The 18,918-nt window shown below is 45.1% G+C and overlaps 2 protein-coding genes across 3 annotated transcripts; one reads left to right on the top strand and one right to left on the bottom strand.

The window, feature by feature from the left end:
- Positions 1-1,790: 1,790 nt before the first annotated feature.
- On the top strand, positions 1,791-13,514 carry rbm25b (RNA binding motif protein 25b). 2 transcript variants are annotated; one of them, XM_080546457.1, is made up of 17 exons: positions 1,791-1,915; positions 2,786-2,882; positions 3,485-3,708; positions 4,209-4,266; positions 4,471-4,631; positions 5,194-5,379; positions 5,489-5,572; positions 8,336-8,667; positions 8,778-8,895; positions 9,252-9,341; positions 9,742-9,815; positions 9,915-10,065; positions 10,352-10,886; positions 11,476-11,774; positions 11,897-11,995; positions 12,412-12,459; positions 12,572-13,514. In XM_080546457.1, exons 2-17 carry the CDS (start codon positions 2,804-2,806, stop codon positions 12,662-12,664), a joined length of 2,631 nt encoding a protein of 876 aa, XP_080402583.1. In that variant the 5' UTR covers positions 1,791-1,915; positions 2,786-2,803; the 3' UTR covers positions 12,665-13,514. The 2 variants fall into 2 exon arrangements, with proteins under 2 accessions (XP_080402583.1, XP_080402582.1); XM_080546456.1 differs by having other exon boundaries at positions 4,209-4,281.
- Positions 13,515-14,042: 528 nt separating this feature from the next.
- On the bottom strand, positions 14,043-18,847 carry eif2s1b (eukaryotic translation initiation factor 2, subunit 1 alpha b). The gene is made up of 8 exons (XM_080547046.1): positions 18,725-18,847; positions 17,400-17,642; positions 17,203-17,282; positions 16,710-16,861; positions 16,031-16,137; positions 15,425-15,522; positions 14,819-14,962; positions 14,043-14,705 (listed from the first exon to the last, which is right to left on the bottom strand). The coding sequence occupies exons 2-8, from the start codon at positions 17,638-17,640 to the stop codon at positions 14,577-14,579; spliced, it is 951 nt and encodes a 316-aa protein (XP_080403172.1). The 5' UTR covers positions 17,641-17,642; positions 18,725-18,847; the 3' UTR covers positions 14,043-14,576.
- Positions 18,848-18,918: the final 71 nt, after the last annotated feature.

Here is an 18,918-nt window from a genome sequence, read left to right as displayed (position 1 = left end):
CCGCCCGACGGTCACACTGGATACATGGGCTGCGTTCGTAAACTCGCTCTGGAAATCTGATCAGCACTCATGGAATGCCTCTTGTCCAATCAAATTATTTGGTCGCTCTATGACGTTGAACCCAGTGTGCGTTCCGGCGCTCTCAGAGCGAATTTACGAACGCACCAATTGAAACCTACGCTATGTTGCGGCACCGATGGGTGCAGCAAGTATCCAACAATGATGTATATGTATAATGTTATATATGTGTATAATGTTATACCTGCTGGTCCCAACATAACAGCAAAGCTCAGTACTAATTGGAAATCACAATAACATCCTATATTGGCTATTATATTGAGTTTTCATTCCAGATGTATTTTAGCTTGCACTTAGTGGTGGTGCTTAGACAGCACACTGTTGTAAATATTACTTATATTATTCCTGTGAAGGCATGGCCTAGTGTGAACTACACATTTTGTTTGAAATGTGGGTTTCCGACTCATTGATTGAGCATTTAATGCTCAACGTTGACAAACGAGTATAGACTTACATCCTTTCAAACTAATTTGGTTCTGGTCACAGGGATTGGTGGGCGGAAGATTCTATTTCATACAAAAGTGTGGCATTTAAGAGCATTTACACTGTACAGTAATACCAATTTTCTATGAGAAATCAATATAAAAGTGGGATCTTTTTAACGTCACGGAAGAATATCAGTCAGCCTAGTGGGTGTACTTCGTTTATTCCAGCACTTTCCATGAAAAACCCGCCTAAAAAGTGACGTCACGTACGTGTCAGATGCAGTCCTCAGCTCAGCGCGCGGCACAGCTGGCGCGTCCAGGGCTGCGCTCGTAAATTCGCTATAGAAATCTGATCAGCACCCATGGAATGCCTCTTGTCCAATCAAATTACCTGGTCCCTTTATGACGTTGAACCCAGTGTGCGCTCCGGCGCTCTCAGAGCGAATTTATGAACGCAGCCCAGATCAACATAACAATACCATAGTAACAATACCATAGTAACCCAAACACTCATGAGATTAGGTGGGGGTAGGTAGTATGCTGTAGTAAACCATTCAGACGGGGTTTTATGCAACGATGAGCTATAACTACCAAATACAATGTATTGCTGTGACAGAGCATGTAGCATGTAGCCTACTGTGTTTCATGTTTTCTATTCTATATAGAAGGGTGCAAAGGTCATAGATAAACCGTCAGATCAAGACATAATGAAATGAGTAATGTGTATATATACATATATATATATATTTGCTTACTGTCATTCACTGTTTAACCCCCCCCAACAACAACATATGAAGTAAAGTACCTGTGCCCTTGCATTGATGAATTGCCTAAATCATCATGGTTCATTATCCTCCCGGCCTAATTAAATAAGCCCAGTGTGAATGTGTACTGTGGAGTTATCTTAATTGTAGTTTTAATATTTCAAGTAATTCAATGTCATTAATGTATGTATGCTGAATCAGAAACACCACGCTACTACGTCCCAACTCTGCAGCCTTTCCCCTGAATGTGCACTTGTCCGCTAACACACACGGATTTAATAATAATAATAATAATAATAATAATAACCTTTATTTGTATAGCACTTTTCCTGCAAACGTTACAGCTCAAAGTGCTTTATTTTTAATTTATGATCTAAAAGCATAAGATTGGTGTAATAGCCTGTTGTTACACCAGTTCTATGCTTTCCAGATCAATGTTCGCATCGCACCAGTGGGCATTTCCGGGAACAGCGTCTGGGTCAAGAACCTCCCGATTTTTACTCCTATCCCATAATTCAGTGCGCTCAGACCCGTGCGGTGACTTCTAGCGGGCTGATGCTTAACTAGCCTCCTAGCCGCCTAGCTGCCTAACCAGGAGCACAGCCGGACTACAGCCTCGTAACCACTGATATCACCTCCTCGTCTTGGGTAAGAAACATCTGATTCAACACATATATTGATGTGTTGCGCAGTGTGTTGTTGGAGTGTTTTACATATCTGCTAAAACAGAAAGCTAGGTATGGCTGCTAGCTAATGCTAGCGTAGCTAGCTAGTCTGGAATGTGGTCAAATAAGGCCGAGACAAGACTACTAACTACTACTATTAACCCTAACCCTACTGTACATGGAATATCACCAACTAGCTACTAATACTACTGTACATAGAATATAACTTAATACTAATACTAACTGTACATAGAATATCACTTAATACTAATACTAACTGTACATAGAATATCACTAACTAGCTACTAATACTAACTGTACATAGAATATCACTAACTAGCTACTAATACTACTGTACATAGAATCACTAACTAGTTACTACTACTGTAGAATATCACTAACTAGTTACTACTACTGTACTTAGAATATCACTAACTAGTTACTACTACTACTACTGTACATAGAATATCACTAACTAGTTAGCTACATAACGTTTCGGTATCTTGCCCAATTGCCATATAGGAGGCTTTCTAACTACTTAGAGATCTACCGCAGTGATGCACAGCACCGAATGAAAAATAACTAACTGAAATCTGTCTTTTTTTGTGTGTTTCTAGTTTAGTGAGTAGTGCCCAATGCCCATCATAGCCAAGTCGAAACTACCGAGATGAGAGTAATACGTACAGAAGGTAGTGCAGGAAATGTCAACATAGGATCTTTGGTTACACTATCTATATTTGTAGCTAATTCATTTTAGGGTTAGTAATACAAGTTTAATAGGGGGTATTTTGGTGTGTGTCTGGCGAGTTTACTACATGCACTCCTCTCTCATCACATTTCTGTGGTTCCTCAGGTGGGAGACTTACTCAAGATGTCATTCCCTCCTCATCTCAATCGGCCACTGTTGCCCCCAGGGATCCCCCCTCCGCAATTTGCAGGTTTTTCCTCAGGTGAGTCGTCATCATCATCACAGAGGCTGTGGATTTTGCTGAAAATACTTTAACTTCAATACACACTGCAAATCTACTTAGAAAAGAAGCAGAATAGCTCATATAACTCTACACTGGCTTCCTGTGAAGTTCAGAATAGATTTCAAGATCCTTCTGCTTCTTTATAAAGCTCTCACTGGCACAGCACCAGAATATCTGAAAGACCTTTTGCTAGCATATCAGCCCAATACAGCTCTCAGGTCTTCTGACGCTGGTTTTCTCTGTGTACCACATGTACAAAAGAAGAGATTTGGTGAGGCTGCATTTTATTGTGGAATGCATTGCCAGGTTACATTAGGGATGCAACCTCAGCAAATATGTTCAAGTCAAGACTAAAAACCCATCTTTTTAATATTGCCTTTAAATGCCTAAATAATGAAATGATGATTATATAATGATTAAAACACTTTGAGCTGCAACGTTAGCAGGAAAAGTGCTATGAAAATAAAAGTTATTATTATTATTATTATTATTATTATAGAAAGTGAAACATGTAGGCTATGTATATAGCTTCCATAGCATGTTCATAAACCTATGTTCCCTGGCACATCATCTCTTTTCAGGAACTCCAATGATCCCAGTACATATGGGCATCATGACTCAGACACCCACGGTCCTGGTGCCCACCTCCATGTCTGTGGTCAACAAGCCCCTGGTCCCCCGCAAGGAGCCCCTTCTCCCGCTCCGGACCAAGGAGACCGAGGAGAGCAATGGCCCCACCACCACCGTGTTTGTGGGGAACATCTCAGAAAAGGCCTCAGATATGCTGATTCGGCAGCTTCTAGCGGTGAGGAAGGGGCACTTTGATGACAGGAAAAAGCCTGCAAGCTTTTGTACATAATATTGTACCGTCACATATTTGTCTACACTTTATACCATGAGTTATGCTTTAGTTTTTCCAATATTTGTATCTGGTTGTAATGTTTTTCACTTTTGGCCAGATTTGTGGTGTTGGTTTTTGAAGTGCGTTTCGCTTGAATGTTCAATTGATACTCACTGATGGAATCAAGACATGAGGCTTGGTGGATACCTTAAAGGGAAAGTTTACCCTAAATCCATTTTCATATGTATTTTTGGTCAACCCATGATGCGTACCGTCTTGAGCTATCATCATTTTGTGCAGCTGCATCATAGCTCTGGAAACCCGACGTCTGTGTTTACAAAAAATGTTAAAATACATCAGATGAGAATTTCTGTGTCTACGAATGACTGATGAAAACAACAAATCCACAGGATTACAGGGTAAAATTCTGCTTTAACTAAAGTTAAACAATCTTCCCTCTCCAGAAATGTGGTCTAGTCCTGAGCTGGAAAAGAGTCCAAGGAGCCTCCGGAAAACTTCAAGGTAAAAACAGAACAGGTACAACCCTTCTAAAATATCTTACCACCATCTAAGAATGTCACCTAAGCATGTCTTTCTCAATCTGATGCTACTACTGTTTACTGTAGCGACCAACGGATACGTCTGTGCCTCATGGCTAGCCCTGTCTGTGAGAGTTCTGCAGTGACCCTCTTGTCTCTCTCCCCTGTCCCTCCATCTCTGTTCCAGCCTTTGGGTTCTGTGAGTATAAAGAGCCAGAGTCCACATTGCGATCCCTGCGTCTGCTCCACGAGCTGCAGATAGGGGAGAAGAAGCTTCTGGTGAAGGTGGACGCCAAGACCAAGGCCCAGCTGGACGAGTGGAAGGCCAAGAGGAAGAGCACCAATGGGGTGGGTCGATCCTCCTTGGGCCCTGAGGGAATGTTGCATTATGGGTTGATGCTCCTCGGGCACTGAGGGAGACAGAATGTGACACGTTCTAATGCTTTGGTCCTCATGTCGGGATCTGATGTAATGATCAGACTTTTCTTTAGAAAAAATTTGAATACGTTTCCGCGTGGTTGAAAATCAATGACACATCACTAGTCAACTAACACAGCTTGTTTTGTGAGCCTGCTAACAATGTAAAGTAATGTTATAGTTAACTAGGTAGCAGTGGGGATTACTCACCCAATCACATTGCCTTGCAGCATTTTGGCTTGACTAGCGAGTTTGTGTTGTGATTCTCAACAACTTTGAAACGTAGTTCCGTGTTTCAAAAGAAAGATCAGAACATTTTGATTGGTTGTCACCATGAGGACCAAAAGACTAGAACGTGTCACAAATGGGAATGTTGCTTTATGCAAACTACAAAACATGTCTGTTGATTGACAAGTCTCCCAGGATAACTCCTTTGCAACCGTCGAGGCTGAAGTTGAGTGGGACGTGATCTTGATTCTGTTCTCTGTGGTAGAAGGCAAAGACAGAGGACGGAGGAGAGGAAGAGGAGGAGGCGATTGACGAGGACACTAAGAGGCGGGATCAGGTCGTCAAGGGCGCCATTGACGGCCTGATCCGCGAATACGCCAGCGAGCTCAACGCTCCCTCACAGGACGACGAGTCCACCCGCCGCAAGAAAAGGAAAGAAAAAAAAGAAGAGGTACTAATTTATCACCCACGTCCTCTGATATAATTCTTTCACGCTGCTATTACATCTTTTCGCTCACTTTTGACTGCATGTCCCTAAACATTGTTTCTGCCCTTTTTAGGAGGACATCAACGCAATTGACATGGAGGACGACAAAAGAGACCTGATTTCCAGAGAGATCAGTAAATTCCGGGACACCCACAAGGTACAGTAGCCTATCCATCCCTCTCGCTCACATTGCAGGTTTGGAGAGAAGCCGCACACAAATGTAGTTTCACCCCTTTAGTTGTACTAGATAAGAAGAACCGTTTCTGATCCTCAACCTGTCTGAAATTAGGATGCGTGGATAGTTTAATAAATTACACCAAAATATACAAACCTTTCACCAAAATATGATGATATTAATGAATTGGCTGAATCAGAAATTTCTCAATATTAGAATTTGTACGTCACAATTTCAATGTTACAATATTTCTTCCCCCCCCCCAAAAATGAGCAGACCAATTTAGTATTGTGTGTCACCTTTTTCAACCCTAATTTGACTCGTGTGATTAAGGGACGTTAGTTTTAATACCTCTATTTATAGAAGAACATTTAGGTGTGACCGTTTTAGATCCATAAATCATTCATCAACACAAAAAATGCATGGAGACGATGTAAAGTTACCTCAAAGCTAATCTATTCATTAAACCCCACCATGATGATAGAGATCATATGGTGACTAAAGCAAGATGAATCTCAGAGCTTTGGAAAAAGTAACGAGGATAGGATGTAAGTATGAGCTTTCATTTACTAAGTACATATATTGGGCGCCCCCCCTTCTCGGGGACTTGCATAGGGGCAACGGCACTAGCACTCAGGCATTCGGTGGCTGAGGTTGTGAGCACCTAAAAATAACCTCATCAACAAGCCAAAGAATTGCATTAGATCCATACCTACCGAGTGGGTATTGGGTCATATTTCCCACAGAAAGCAGTATTTCTGCTGTCCCTGAGCCAGAGAGCCCAGTGAACCTGTGTGAGTCCTCTGTAAGTGAAGTTGATTAGATATGGTGTGTATGAAAAGCATACTCAAGTCAATAACCACTACAGTGATTTGGGACTGTAGCCTGTAATTGTATATGGGGGGGCGCCCCTCCACAGCAGCCCGCTGCGACCTGAAGACTAGCCAGGTAAGACCACCCTGGATGGGTGTGTGTGTGTGTGTGTGTGTGTGTGTGTGTGTGTGTGTGTGTGTGTGTGTGTGTGCGTGTGCGTGTGCTAATGCTCTATTCCTCTCCCCATGTACTCGTTCTCAATCTCTGTTTCAGTGTCTTTCTCCCCCCCCCCTGCCTCTCTTCTTCACTCTTTCTCTCTCTCTCACTCTGTTTTCCGCTGTTCTCCCGCCCTTCTCTTTCCCAAACCCTTGCATCCCTCCTTTATTCATTTTATCATGCTTTCTTCTCTATATGTGTTTGTTGTCTTCATAGTTAATGATCTACCTGGATTAACTGATAAAGGAGCGGTTGTTGTCCAGCCAGGCTGGTCAGGCTCATGTTTAGTTTTAAGAGGTCAAAGGTCAGTGATGGTAATATACACTGCCTGCAGTCAGTCCAGCATACTTACCTCAGTTATTCTACGCCCCTGTGTGTTATTGATAGTACCCACAGAAAGGTAGGTTTAAAAGGAGTTTAAGACCGATAGATCAAACCATCAAACAACCTCCATTCCAAAGTCTCTCCTCCCTCCCTCCATTTGCATACATCTACTCTTCAACCTGCCCATTTACTTCTTATTTTGTTCTTTCTTTTCTTGCTTCTTGTCTTGAGCTGCACTAGACCCATGGCTCCCAGGTTTGGCTCTCAGTGCTGTGGTCCATCATGAACCTGCCTTTAATTGTCTGCCCTCATAGGAGAGGCGTAAGGATGCCTGTGTGTGGTTCTAGATGGATGGGTCCACTGTCTGTGGTGTTAGATGGATGGGTTCACTGTGGATTTCACAACACCCAACATAGAAGTGAACCTCAATGCATTTAGAATAAACAACAAACAAACATGTTGTAAGTATAAAGCTGTTGAAAGGCCACTGGGAGGTAGCTATGTGTCTACTGCCAGGAGGGGGAGATGTCTTACTGTGTGTGTGTGAGAATGGGAGACATGGAAGACGTGCTGAGGACAATGCTGGTCGGGGGGGGGTAAGACAGCTTCTACAATTTCATTTATTTGTACTGAAATATATATAAACGATGTTACAATGTTTCACTGCTGTTTCTGTTTTCAAGCTAATGTAACCATCAGTTGTGGTCTGGTGTCTTGCTTTGAGAATCTCATATCCCTGTGAACGGTTTGACCTGCCTTTCCCTCCCAGGCCTAACACTTATAGGCTTGTAGGGGGCAAGCGAACGACTGAATCCGTAGTTCAACACCTGTAAGTCACAAACTTAACAAGGATTGACGTCTTATTTGTTTCTCTTGTTAATGAAGAGAGGACACTTTTGGGAGAGAAAAAGCAATGTCTTTCTGCGACGGCTTTTTGTCCCGTTTTATATTTTTTCTTCTTTTTCTTAAAACAAAAGTCTGACGTTTGAGATGGTCCGCCAAGACGAACAAAGTGGTTTCCAGTGTCTCTGTAGCTAGCAGCTAGCTCCCAAACCGTCCGCGCTCTGATGCGCTAGGAAAGTGGGGAATCAATCATTTAGCCGTGTTGCCATAGATCCCCTGACGGCAGGCTGACTCGGACAAGGCACGGCTTGTTGTTATTATTTCCCCCCAGCCTCTTAGCAGCCCCCCTTGTCGAGACATGTTTTGGCGGAGCAGAAATAGTTTGGAGAATAATTGGACATCGGGCATGAATAATTTAATCTCTCTTATCACTGGAGACTGGAAGCCACTTCCTCAGCGCCCTTTAGAGAGCTTTAGTGAGCCCCACCAAGCTGTCCCCCCGAGCCCCCCAGACTGACCCCCCCCCCCCCCCTGTTGTTCTCTTTGCAGAAACTGGAGGAGGAGAAGGACAAGAAGGAGAAGGAGCGGGCCGAGTTCGAGCGCGAGAGGAGGGAGCGGGACAAGGAGAGGGAGCGCGAGAGGGAGCGCCGCGACCGTGAGCGTGAGAAAGAGCGTGAGAAGGAGAGGGAGAAGGAGCTGGAGAGGGACCGCGGCCGGGACCACGACAGGGGCGAACGGGGCGACAGGGCCGGCGACAGAGACCGGGCGGACCGCAACAGGACGAAAGAGAGGGAGCGAGAGAGGGACTGGGAGAGGGAAAAGGAGAGAGAGAGGGAGAGGGACAGGAGTCGTGAGAGGAGTATGGACCGCAGCCTATCCAGGTAAGCGATGTTTCACGAACGCAAGAGGGATTTAGCTCCGTCTCTAAATCAAGGGTGGTTTGATGGACAGAGAAAAGGGAAAGGTAAATGAACCCGTGACGTTTTTGCAGAGAGAAGAGTCGCGACAGAGACAAGGACAAGAAGCGGGACCAGGAGGATATCGAGGAGGCCTACGAGCGCAGGAAGCTGGAGAGGAAGATGAGAGACAAGGAGGCAGCCTATCAGGAGGTAGGTTTGACCACCTTGAGGCCACCGCCCACTCATGCAGCGCTCACAATCACAGACAAACATTTGAAGAAAAAAAACGATGTTTCTGTCTACACCCAAGCACTGTCAATATCCTGCAGTTCAGAGTATTGTACAGTTGTGTCTGTGTTGCTGATTGATATATATTTATGTATTTTATTACTAGTTGTGCTGCTCCTAGTCTTATCTTTCACTTATATCCTGAATTATGCCTGTTGCCTTATTGTCTTGTGCTGCAATGTCAGGAACCGAAGCCTAACAATGTTACTCTCTCACACTTACACACAATGTGTAAACAATAAAACCGTGAAACTTGTTTGTAACCGTTTCGTTTGAAGCGTTTGAAAAACTGGGAGATCCGAGAGAGGAAGAAGGCCAGAGACTACGCCAAGGAGGCTGAGAGGGAGGAGGAACGCAGACGAGAGATGGTAGGAGGACGTCACACCTCCAACATCCTCCTCACATGTACCTCTCTCTCTATCGCTCCCTCCCACCTCTGTCTCTCTCTTTCTTTCTATCTGCCTCTTTCTTTTTTTCTATCCCTCACTATCGCTCCCTCCCACCTCTCTCTCTCTCTTTCTTTCTATATCTCTCTCTATCGCTCCCTCCCACCCCTCTCTTTCTATCTCTCTCAATATCACTCCCTCCCTCCCCTCTCTTTCTCTCTCTCCCTCACACCCCCTTTCTCTCTCTCTCTCTCCCCCCCACCCCTCTTTCTCTCTCTCTCCCTCAGTCCCCTTTCTCTCTCTCCCCCCCTCCCTCCCTCCCCCAGGCTGTGTTTGAGCAGCTATGCCTGACGTGTGTCTGTGTTGTGAACGTTCCCAACAGGGTAAAGAGGGCAAGAGACTGAAGGAGTTCCTGGAGGACTATGACGATGACAGAGACGACCCCAAATACTACAGGTGACACACACACACACACACACACACACACCCCCACATTCTCCCCTAATTTTCCCCCTCATTGTGTGTGAGCGGTGTTGTTCCCTGTGCGACCCCTAGGGGCAGCGCGCTGCAGAAGCGTCTGCGAGATCGGGAGAAGGAGACGGAGGTGGACGACCGTGACAGGAAGAGAGAGAAGGAGGAGCTGGAGGAGATCAGACAGAGGCTGCTGGCTGAGGGACACCCAGACCCCGACGCTGAGCTGCGCAGGGTGGGTGTCTGTGTGTGTGTGTGTGTGCTCGCCTGTACGAGAGAGAGAGTGTGTGTGTGTGTGTGTGTGTTTGAAGGTCATTCTCTCCTCTTGGTTCCTCTGCCTTCGGTCTGTCGTGTACGCTGGTTGCCGTCCGTCTGTCTGTTTGTCTGTCTGTTTGTCTGTCTGTGTGTGTGTCTGTCTGTGTGTGTGTGTGTCTGTGTGTGTCTGTCTGTCCGTCTATCCTGCCTAGCGTTTTCCCCCCGTTGTCACATTCTGTCTTATCTTATCGATCTGATTGGTCCAGATGGAGGAAGAGGAGGCGGAGCGTCTGAGACAGCCCCCCGTCAAGCTGGAGCCAGAGCCGGAGGAGGAGCGGGAGCGCGTTCAGAAGCCCCCCAGGGCGGACCGGGACAGAGACAGAGACCGAGGGGAACGCAGAGGAGAGAGAGGGGACAGGGACAGGGAGAGGGAGAGGGAGAAGGAGAGGGAGAAGGAGAAGGAGAGAGACAGGGAGAGGGAGAGAGGGGAGGGGACCCACCACGTGCCCCACCACCACCCCCACCCTGCCCGCTCCGACGACGACGTGGAGGAGGGGGAGGCGCAGGACGACGAGGACGATGACTACGACCACCCCGACCCCTCCAAGCCCTGCCTGAAGCCCACCCTGCGGCCCATCATCGCGGCCCCCTCCCTGTCCTCCGCCAGCGACGGAGGGGCCTCCCCCAACACACCCGGGGACGAGTCCCCCTGCGGCATCATCATCCCTCACGAGAACTCACCCCCGGAGGTCCCACCCCAGGAGGAGTTCAGACCCAAGATAGGTCTGAGCATGAAGCTGGGTGAGTCGGGAACCTCTGGGTTCATCTATGGTATCAACGTCCTGATACTAGCTAACTAACTAGCTAACTAATAGTATAAACCAACTGAAGCTAGCTCACTACTAGTATAAACCAACTGAATCTAGCTAACTACTAGTAAACCAACTTAAGCTAGCTAACTACTAGTATACTATAAACCAACTGAAGCTAACTAACTACTAGTATAAACCAACTGAAGTTGATATATCATATGTGATATATATTTTAATGCTTTGGTCCTCATGTCGGGATCCGGCGTAACAATCTGACTTTTCTTTCAAAAAAATTGAATACATTTCCGCGTTGTTGAAAATCAACGACATGTCGCTACTCGCTAGTCAACTAACATAGCTTGTTTTGTGAGCCTGCTAACAATGTAAAGTAGTGTTATAGTTAACTAGGTAGCAATGGGGATTACTCACCCAATCCATTGCGTTGCAGTATTTTGGCTTGATTAGCGTGTTTGTGTTGTGATTCTCACATTATGTAACTAACTTACGTTTTCTTTCTTTGTCTCTTTCTTTCTTTGTCTCCTCTCTCTCTCTCCCCCTCCCTCCCTCCCTGACTCTAGGAGCCACAGGCAGCCCTAGCCAGCCCAACGTGGTGAAGCGTAAGAAGCCCACGGTGGACAGCGTCTTCAACAAGTTTGACGAGGAGGAGTCAGATGAGCTGCCCCGCAGGAGGAAGCTGGTGCCCATCGTCTACGATGACGACGACAAGAGCCTGGGGGTGGACGGAGCCGGGCTGGCCAACATCAAGGGCGCCAACACTGAGGAGAAACGCAAACACATCAAGAGTCTGATCGAGAAGATACCCACAGGCAAACCAGAGCTGTTCTCCTACCCCCTCGACTGGTCCATCGTGGATACGGTGAGTGGGAGGGGAGGTGGAGGAACAGGGCTGAGGGATGCCATTGGATGACTATTGCTAATATAGCCCTCTTTTATATCATTTTTTGTATTATATATTGAGGTGTCTGTGTCCCTCTCCAGAGTCTGATGGAGCGGCGTATTCGCCCCTGGATCAATAAGAAGATCATTGAGTACATTGGAGAGGAGGAGGCCACACTAGTGGACTTTGTCTGCTCGAAGGTAAGAACGCAACAGCTTGTGGGGAAGAATTCCAATGGGGAAGAGACGGGTTAAATGGAGATTAAGTCGGGATCCGTTGTAATGATCAGACTTTTCTTTCGAAAAATGTGAATACATTTCAGTGTTGTTGAAAATCAATGACACATCGCTAGTCAACTAACACAGCTTGTTTTGTGAGCCTGCTAACAAGGTAAAGTAGTGTTATAGTTAACTAGGTAGCAGGGGGGGGATTACTCACCCAATCCATTGCGTTGCAGTGTTTTGGCTTGACTAGCGAGTTTGTGTTGTGAACGTTGAAACGTAGTTCCGTGTTTCAAAAGAAAAGTCTGAACATTTTAATTGGTTGCCAATATAAGGACCAAAACACTAAAACGTGTCGAGTGTCATTCTGATGTTCTTGACCTGTTCTCCCCCAGGTGATGGCTCACGGTACTGCACAGGGTATCTTGGACGATGTTGCTATGGTGAGTACAAAAAACTATACACACTCAGTGTCTGTATTTGATCATCAGCATTTTGATATAAGCATTCTACTCAACAAATGCTCCAATAAACACTTCCGTTCTCTCTTGCAAGGTTCTTGATGAAGAAGCAGAGGTCTTCATAGTGAAGATGTGGCGGTTGTTGATCTACGAGACTGAAGCCAAGAAGATCGGCCTGGTGAAGTGAACAGAGAAAGCACTGAATTGAAGATCCAACTTTTCTAATAGAGTACTTTTTAGCATTACAGGTCACCCCCCCCCCAAAAAAAAGACTTCTCCACTTCTCAAGCAGCATCAAATCAAAGAATCAGTTTTATCTTCTTCTTGCCCACCCCCCCTCCCCCCTCCCCAAATACCTTTTTTTCTTCTCCAAACGTGGAGTTTCTATTAAGTTCTGTCATCAATCCATCTCGGGACCGATACATGTCACTCTATTGCAGCTGCTGACTGTGTATCAGTGTATACTTGTGTATGTATGTTGTTTGACTGTGATGACGTGTTTATACAAGGTACATGAAAGCAAATGCTCGTTGACGATGGCTGTTGAGTCTGTTGGGGGTGATGGAGGGGGGGAGCAGTTGATAAAGTTCACTGACAGTATCACACTGGTCTGTTTCTGTGTAGTCCAGCAGCTGATATATACCCTCAGAAAAAAGACTGCTATGGTGTATTTCCACGTCGTTATCTGCCGACTTCAACTTCTGTCTGTGAGGTTAGGAGCAGGACTTCTGCTTGACTTCCTCAATTTATCTAAGTAGATTTGTTTTTTCCACACTTTGTGAAGTCTTTGTGAATTCTGCTGTTTGAGGTTGAGGTCTTCAGTCTAGGTTTTGATTTGCATTTTTAGAGCCTCTGGAAGCTTGATGGTGGTATTTTCTGAGCTGCAACTTTCAACAAGCGCCTGACCACTATGTAGGAAGAGTTACCTTGGGAGGACGAGCTGAAAAGATGCTGATTTGTGCTACGGTGAAAACATTCTCCATTTTTGTTTTTGTACCAGTGGAAATTTGTTTTGAATAAAGATGATTTTTATATGATTGTGTACTTTTCTTGAGAAATGACCAGTTATGAATTTCTTATACAACTGTACACTAGTTTGCTTTACTACCACTAGCTGGCAGTCCAGAGAACCACTGTGAGACATGGAGATGTGCTGCAGGACAGGAGAAAAAAAAATCACGACGACTGCCAATGGCCCCTGGCCTGAGCTAGATTACTCTTCCTGCTACGACTGGTGAATTGATGATTCACTTGCTTAGTCAAATGTATCGATTGTAAGTCGCTTTGGAATAAGGCGTCTGCTAAATGCCCCCCCAAAAAATGTAAGGAATGTTATGACAGCAGTCATTCAGGAGCTTTTTCTCACACTACGCTCTTCCTCTCCTCCATATTCCACTTGCATCCTACTGAAGCAGCATTGGAGGAGAAGATCTAGGCTCCTCCCCTCCTCCTTGAGGGCAGGAGGTGTTTCTAACAATTGCGAATAGGCTACAGCGCCAGGGTAGAGGAGTGGGGGGCCTCATTCTGCACAATCCTTGAGAAATAGACAAAATCAGACATTGGGATGAAAACTTGCAGAACTTTATTGATGTTGTATGAGCTAAACAAGAGCCAGATCCTGTCTGTAAAAGTCTAAAACTGGAAGAGGAACAGCACAACAGCCAACCGGACCAGTATGAACCAGTATTCAGACACAAAAGAGCTGATCTCTCTCTTCAGGCATCACGCTAGAGTGTGAAGGTCGCCATGGATACTGAAGACACTGGGGGTTTTTTGTGTAAAAGGAAAATAAAGGCCATTGATTGCAATATAGTAATATGAATACGGGTAATTAATTATCCAAATTTGTGTTGTGTAAAAATGTTTTTTCTTGACATGGCATTGCATTTTCAGAGTGTCATTATGTCCCTTGTCTAAGACTTAGAGGATATTAATGTTTTTCTAAAAAATAAACATCTCCTCTAGATGGATAGAATGGGGGACATTTCCCCAATGAATACAGTTATGAAAGTTAACATCTGTTGTTGGACTGTGACTTTGGCCACTTCTGTCCGTCTCTCTGTGTTTTCTCCCCAGACAGCCTCTCTCCTGAGGTGAAACTAGTCGTCTGCCTTGGCTTCCATGCCCTCCTCCGCGTCGTCATCTCCGTCCACCTCGGCGTTCTCCCTCTCTAGCCTCTCCAGCTGACGGGCCAGCTCCGTCTCATCCGTGTCCGTCACCACCTTGGCCTGGAGAGAACACACACACAAACATGTCACACACATATGCACAAACATGTCACATATGGAACGCATTACACACACACACACGCGCATGCGCACACCATCTCTGTATCCCTCACCTCCATCTGGATGTTGAAGACTCCCCTCTTCTCCTCGATCCTCTCCTTGATGGCGGTCATGGCCTGGTTGAGGACAGACAGGCCCTCTGTGCGTTCCAGAGTGGTCGTGGTCATCACGTAGCGTGGCGGTGAGATCAGGTTAATCTAGGAGGCGAAATATCACTGGTTACATCATGATCTCGTCTGTTACATTCGTGCTCCAATTAGAGTAGATTAGATTAGATTCAACGTTACTGTCATCGCAGAGTGCAAGTACTATACAACGAAATGCAGTTTAGCATCCAACCAGAAGTACAAATAGTGATAAGGGCATGATATAAATAGAACAAGAATGGTAGTGATAGGTTACTATGCAATATACAGTATGTGCAGAGGTAGTATTGTAAACATCAGTATAGTTTAGAGGTATATACAGTTATGGCCTATATACAGTTATGGCCTATATAAAGTTACGGGCTATATACAGTTATGGGCTATATACAGTTATGGGTTATATACAGTTATGGGTTATATACAGTTATGGGCTATGTACAGTGAGGTAGTTTACATACAAAGGTAGTAATGTATGCCTAATAAAGAGACTGAGAGCCTCTCGGTGAGAGCTACCTTGATGGGCATGGCCTCTGTGGAGCACCCCAGCCCCGCCCTCAGGGCGTCTTTAACAGCGTCGATCCCCTCGTATCCATAGCACGCCACCTCGATGTCTGCAAGGAAGACGGTTCAAACAGGAAATGGTTTTCAGGGAAGTCTTGAACTTGAAACTACCAGATTAATAATATATGTAATTTAGCTGACGCTTAAAGCAACTTATCCAAAGCAACTTACATTGCAGTGAGTGCATACAGTACATTTCAGTGTGTATGGTCCAAGCGAGAATCGAACCCACAACCTAAGCATTGTTAGCGTCGTGCTCTACCAGCTGAGCCACAGAGGAGCACATTAAGAGGACAGTTGGCTAAGCTACACACCCTTGTACTCTGTATGTGTCTGATGTTGTCCATGCTGTGTCCTCCTTTTATTTAACATTAACATTTTAGTTTTTCCATCGTCCGTACTAGTAACTGTACTATTATGGTTTCCTGTGATACGGAAAAAGGTTTCCTGACAGACAAAATAAAGCGTTCATTCATTAGGATGTCCGTTTCTGTATTGTATTTGTGTTGGTTGAATGCTTGAATGCAATCAATGTTGCCTATGCAGAGGGGGTCTTACCTGCTCTGATCTTGACTGCTTGTGGAGTGAGTCGCCTGTTGATGTTGTCGATGAGCACAGCCCTCTCCTCCTCTGTCAGGTCCAGACAGTCCAGGATGGCCGGGTCTCTGAGAGAAGAACAGTTAGGCCAAGGTGAATCACATGCAGAGATCAGGTATGACCCCCGCCATCTTTTATCACATATAAAAAAAAATAATAATGTACACAACATATCACAGGTCCAAATGTATCCCCCAAATACCAGACATATATATATATATATACACAAACATTATACATAGCCAGACATCCATAAAAGTAAAATAAATAACACAACCAAAATGAAATTACAAAGAAGTGATACTACATTATCATGCTGCTGTCAGATTCCATATCTTCAAAAAAGGTTAAGAAAGGTTGCCAAATAGTGAAGAATTTCCTAGTAGATCCTCTAACAGTATATCTTCTTCTCCAATTTTGACCCCCGCCACCTTAACAAATGAAATCCCTAAGTGTATTTCAGGGGAGGCTGGTGGAGGTAGAACAGGCTCGTTGTGATAGATGGAACGGAATGAAGAATAGTATCAAACACGTCTTATGCCATTCCTCATTACATCCCATGCATTCCAGTGAGCCTCGTTCTCCTGATTTCTACCTCCGCCAGCCTCCCCTGATGTTTTTAACTAAAGAGAGTACTCACGCTACGGCCTGTTTGAAGATGTCGTAGGCGCCGTATCCAGGCCTCTTGTATTTCTCGTCAAAGACCCAGGCGGTCCGCAGGAACAGGCTCTCCAGCTGCTCGTCCTTCCTGTACTCCAGGACCTCGGCCACGTGTCGCAGGATGCTGTAGACCTGCCACACAATACACCACAACTTAGCTCCGCACCAAGACTCACGTACATGCTAATGCATGCTAATGCTAATGCCAAAAACTGTGCAGGACAGGGCGATCGGTGGCGTAACGCACTAAGCGTAGACCGTGTAACCGCGGAGTTCCCGGTTTGATTCCGGCCGCGGACATATCCTGCCCTTCTCTCTCTCACCCATCCTTCCTGTCAAAATCTCTACTGTCTCTATCGCAATAAAAATGAAAATATGAGTGGGAAATAACTTAATAGAACTTAACTTAATCAATAAAAATAAAAAAAATGTAACTGATACACAAGAGGCTCAGCAAGTAAACCTTCACCTACAGTTTTGGATTTGGTAAATTTGTCTTCACACTTGATGGCCTCCTCTGGTGAAACCCTCCTCTTTGACAGATCGATGTATCCTGCAGGGAGAGAGAACCACAGAGAGACACGTTCTGTCAGATCAAAGGATTACACTCAACCAACAATAAACACAACAACACAAGGCTGTTCTGTGTCGCTTGAAAACCTCAGCTCACCCTTCTCTTTGTCCACCCTGATGACCACCACACACTCGTTGCGGCCGATGCGGATGAGCTTGTTGATGGAGCGGATGCGTCGACGGGACAGCTCGCTGAGGAGGATCATGCCCTCGATGTTGTTGTACTCCAGCAGGCTGACGTAGGCGCCCATCTCTGCGATGGAGCGCACGTTGACCATCACCACATCCTCCACCTCGGGGAACCGGTGCTGGTAGAACCTACAGCTGAGCGCCGGCATCGCTGTGAAGGGGACCAATGGGACGAGGGTCAAACAGATCTTACCAGACTCATTGTGCATACAAGAGTACATGGTGGTGGACGTTTAATTTGAGGAATGCCAACAGAAACACAGCACAATGCCAGGAGCAAATCTATGGTGTTTTTGACATTTGAATTATTGGTGCCTCTAGTACATTTGACCTCAAATGAAGACATTCATAAGAAACATGCTACACAGCCAAATCATAACTGGAAAACGGGGGATTATGTGGACAGGGATGTAAGGATGTTATGGTCACAGACGTCAAAGTTGTCTCATGGGAGCAAGTCCCAACTAATTAAATGATAGGAATTAGAAGAAGCAAATTAGCAACACAGATTGTACACTTAGACTTACTCAACACATTACATCAATAACATGGAATGTACATACATACACTCACTGAAACTGACCAGATACTGAAAAACGTACATAACACTCACTGCAATGTAAGTCGCTTTGGATATAAGCATATGCTAAATGGCATATTATATTATATTATATTATATCAGCGACAGCTTTCTAGTACAATAATGACCAGACCACTACAGATACAGATAAAGCAGGATGATCATGTAGCTAGCTACAACATTTGGACACCACCATAGACATCAATGTACATCCACGTCAATTCTCCCAAAGCTGAATGGTAAGCTAACAGTACGTGAGCTTAGAATGATAAGGTTCTATCTCCGTTTAGGGTAGTTCAGAGATATTGAGCGTCGAAGTTTTTACATTCCATTATGTTTTGTGAGATGGAACCTTTGTATTTTATGAATTACTAACTAAAAAATGTCAACATTTTACAAATAACACCACACAGGCATTAATAAACACCTAATGGATCAGGTTATGTAAAAAACTCAATTTTGAAAAAAAAGAACCTTATAATTCTAACGTCACGAGTAGTCGGCTAGCCAGGCTCACACATGCTGCACCATGCATCTAAGCTAGGCGGCTAGGCGGCTAGCCGACCCTCCCCAGCCCGGGCCAGGCCTCCAGACCTCCACATCTCCAGGCTAAACAGCTCTCTTACTCCCGGCGGATCGAGCGGATTTCTCACCTGTATCAGACGGGACAGAACAGTAAGAGAGAAATGTTCTGTAACGGAGATGTTTAAACAACCGCAGCGGCCCGATGACACAACTTCAGATTCAACAGTGGGGCTGATTGTTTTTTGACCCGGAAGAGATTTTAGGAAGAGTGTCAAGCGTAATACGTAATACGCAATGACGTCATACGTAACATACACGCCAG

This window comes from Nansenia antarctica (assembly GCF_963989245.1).
Source record: "Nansenia antarctica genome assembly, chromosome: 1".
Lineage (NCBI taxonomy): Eukaryota > Metazoa > Chordata > Actinopteri > Argentiniformes > Microstomatidae > Nansenia > Nansenia antarctica.
Note: the sequence above shows the minus strand (reverse complement) of the source record. Positions and strands in the feature narration are given on the sequence as shown.

What these genes read in the sequence shown, in the direction of transcription:
- eif2s1b (XM_080547046.1), bottom strand. Translation starts at nt 17,640, where the DNA reads ATGCCGGCGCTCAGCTGTAGGTTCTACCAGCACCGGTTCCCCGAGGTG. An exon ending in AGCAGTCAAGATCAGAGCAG is followed by an intron (nt 15,523 to 16,030) that starts GTAAGACCCCCT and finishes TCTTCCTTGCAG; the next exon opens with ACATCGAGGTGGCGTGCTAT. An exon ending in CAGAGGCCATGCCCATCAAG is followed by an intron (nt 14,963 to 15,424) that starts GTAGCTCTCACC and finishes TTCGCCTCCTAG; the next exon opens with ATTAACCTGATCTCACCGCC.
- rbm25b (XM_080546456.1), top strand. Translation starts at nt 2,804, where the DNA reads ATGTCATTCCCTCCTCATCTCAATCGGCCACTGTTGCCCCCAGGGATC. An exon ending in GGAAAGAAAAAAAAGAAGAG is followed by an intron (nt 5,380 to 5,488) that starts GTACTAATTTAT and finishes TGCCCTTTTTAG; the next exon opens with GAGGACATCAACGCAATTGA. An exon ending in AATTCCGGGACACCCACAAG is followed by an intron (nt 5,573 to 8,335) that starts GTACAGTAGCCT and finishes TTCTCTTTGCAG; the next exon opens with AAACTGGAGGAGGAGAAGGA.